At 34.0% G+C, this 1966-nt stretch overlaps 1 protein-coding gene across 1 annotated transcript; it reads right to left on the bottom strand.

Moving 5' to 3' along the window:
* Nucleotides 1-129: 129 nt before the first annotated feature.
* LOC110444137 (calcium uptake protein 1, mitochondrial-like) lies at nucleotides 130-1201 on the bottom strand. Its single transcript, XM_021488545.1, has 2 exons — nucleotides 1015-1201; nucleotides 130-420 (listed from the first exon to the last, which is right to left on the bottom strand). Exons 1-2 carry the CDS (start codon nucleotides 1168-1170, stop codon nucleotides 130-132), a joined length of 447 nt encoding a protein of 148 aa, XP_021344220.1. The 5' UTR covers nucleotides 1171-1201.
* Between the last annotated feature and the right edge of the window lie 765 nt (nucleotides 1202-1966).

Consider the following 1966-nt stretch of genomic DNA (forward strand, 5'->3'; position numbering starts at 1 on the left):
CACAGCATAAGCTCACTTGGCACTTTGTGCCAGGTGAGCTAAAAAATAAATATACAATATTTGATATATACTGCCACTAAGGATTGAACCAGTAACCCCAGCTTTTGTCCTTCTGCTCTACCGACTGAGCTAAAATAAAATTCCCTCGATCACAAAACTAGAAGGCAGCTGCAATCCATGTACAATTAAAACTTCTGAAATATTTTTGTTCCGAGTTGCTAAGAATTTTGTTGTTATGAAAGTGTACTTAGCCGTACCCTCTGGCTGCTTCATTCCTGGTGTGATGGAGCGAACAAAGTCCTCAGGAGTCATATACACCTCCCAGTCACCTTGTTCCTGGTGCACTTTCAATGTTGCAAAGTAGCGAAATATTTTATCTGGGGTGGAGTAAGCTCTGATACGATTTTCATATTCTATTATCTGCAAAGCAACATTGAATATTATTTTTATCACAGATGTTAGAATGAGCAAGTCACTTCAACAAACTTTGCAAGGATACTAACTAGTAGTAGTAGATGGTATTGAATAGTTACTTTACACGATAGGGGTTTAGTATTATATTCATGTTTCAATACTTTCATGACATTAAGTATATTGCTGCAGAGACTTTCTCAGAGACTTATCTCCCCTTACACCAATTATTACAGTCATTGAGTATAGAAATTCTGAAATCTGTTGCTCAATATACATCTAGTATATAGATATAGATGTCTGAATGTTTTCTGTTGGTTTGATGAGATAATGTTTTAATACATTGCACTGAACACTCCAGCACAATATTCAATGTTACTAGACCATGTTCTATCTCCCTAATTTCAGAAGGGCAAAATGTAACACATTGTATGAGGTGATACCAACTTGATAAACAGATAACTACACATGAGATGCTATATATCTAGTCTTACATACCCTTCAGCTTTCTATAAGTACATGTATATCAAGTTATCAGTATTAGTGACTATGTCTTAAACAAGTTACTGTGAAATCATTCAAATCTCCATATAGGATGGTTACCCTGCGGTCCCTGAAACCAATTTTCTTCTTCTTTTTCTTTTCTGTCTGTGCACCCTCTTCCTCATCTCCCTCCTCCTTTGCTTCAAGCAACTCTCCGGAGTCCTGTTTTTCTACCTCTCCAGTAGACGCATGAACTGTGGTCTTCAAGTATGACATCCTAAATACAGGTACACCAGATCATTTAAGTTTCAACTTCAGTATGATGAGTAAATAAAAATATGTTTTTTTACTTTAATTTTAGGGTTTTATATATCAATTAACTGTGGCCAGTAGTACACAGTCACTTCCTGATGGAAAATAGTTCCTAAAATATCAATAAACCAATCAATTAAGAGTTACAAAAAAGTTTACTAAGTTATATGAAATTTAACAAATGTATTGTAAATGTGGAATCAATTATACATAACAAATCAGTCAAAATACCCTGTATTTTTATCTCAACATTTTTGACATTTCCTGACCTGTATGGTAATTGGATCGTCTTAATGAACATACATTACCGGTACATTAATTTCAGTTTTAAATTTAAGTCTCACTCAACAGAATGGTACAACAGGACATGTGTCCATCACTGTTATATATGATAAGCATGATTGTTTAAAAAAATTATAAAAATCAGTCATTCATCTTGATATGCATCAGAACTGGGATTTATTGGTGAAATGATAAATATTTATACAGCAGACATCAGTATACTTAGCTGTAAAATGTCAATCACAAAAATTTTGCATACAAACCATGAAACCTTAAATCAAATTAAGGTGATGAATATAAACAAAATGTCATAACTATGGCAATTTTAGGCTACATAGAACATTTTGTGAAACATGCTCCTAAAAACTGATGCAGTGTACAAAGGGCCTTAACTCTCTATAAAGTTGGGTAGGCGATCTAACTGTAATGTTAAACACTCAACTGTGCCAAGAGTTAACAACATAAAACAAGAGGCCCA

This window comes from Mizuhopecten yessoensis, unplaced genomic scaffold, assembly GCF_002113885.1.
Source record: "Mizuhopecten yessoensis strain PY_sf001 unplaced genomic scaffold, ASM211388v2 hete_36035560, whole genome shotgun sequence".
NCBI classification, from domain to species: domain Eukaryota; kingdom Metazoa; phylum Mollusca; class Bivalvia; order Pectinida; family Pectinidae; genus Mizuhopecten; species Mizuhopecten yessoensis.

Coding starts and splice junctions, on each gene's coding strand:
- LOC110444137 (XM_021488545.1), bottom strand. CDS start 1,170: ATGTCATACTTGAAGACCACAGTTCATGCGTCTACTGGAGAGGTAGAA. Junction 421..1,014: donor TTGGTTTCAGGGACCGCAGG/GTAACCATCCTA, acceptor GTTGCTTTGCAG/ATAATAGAATATGAAAATCG.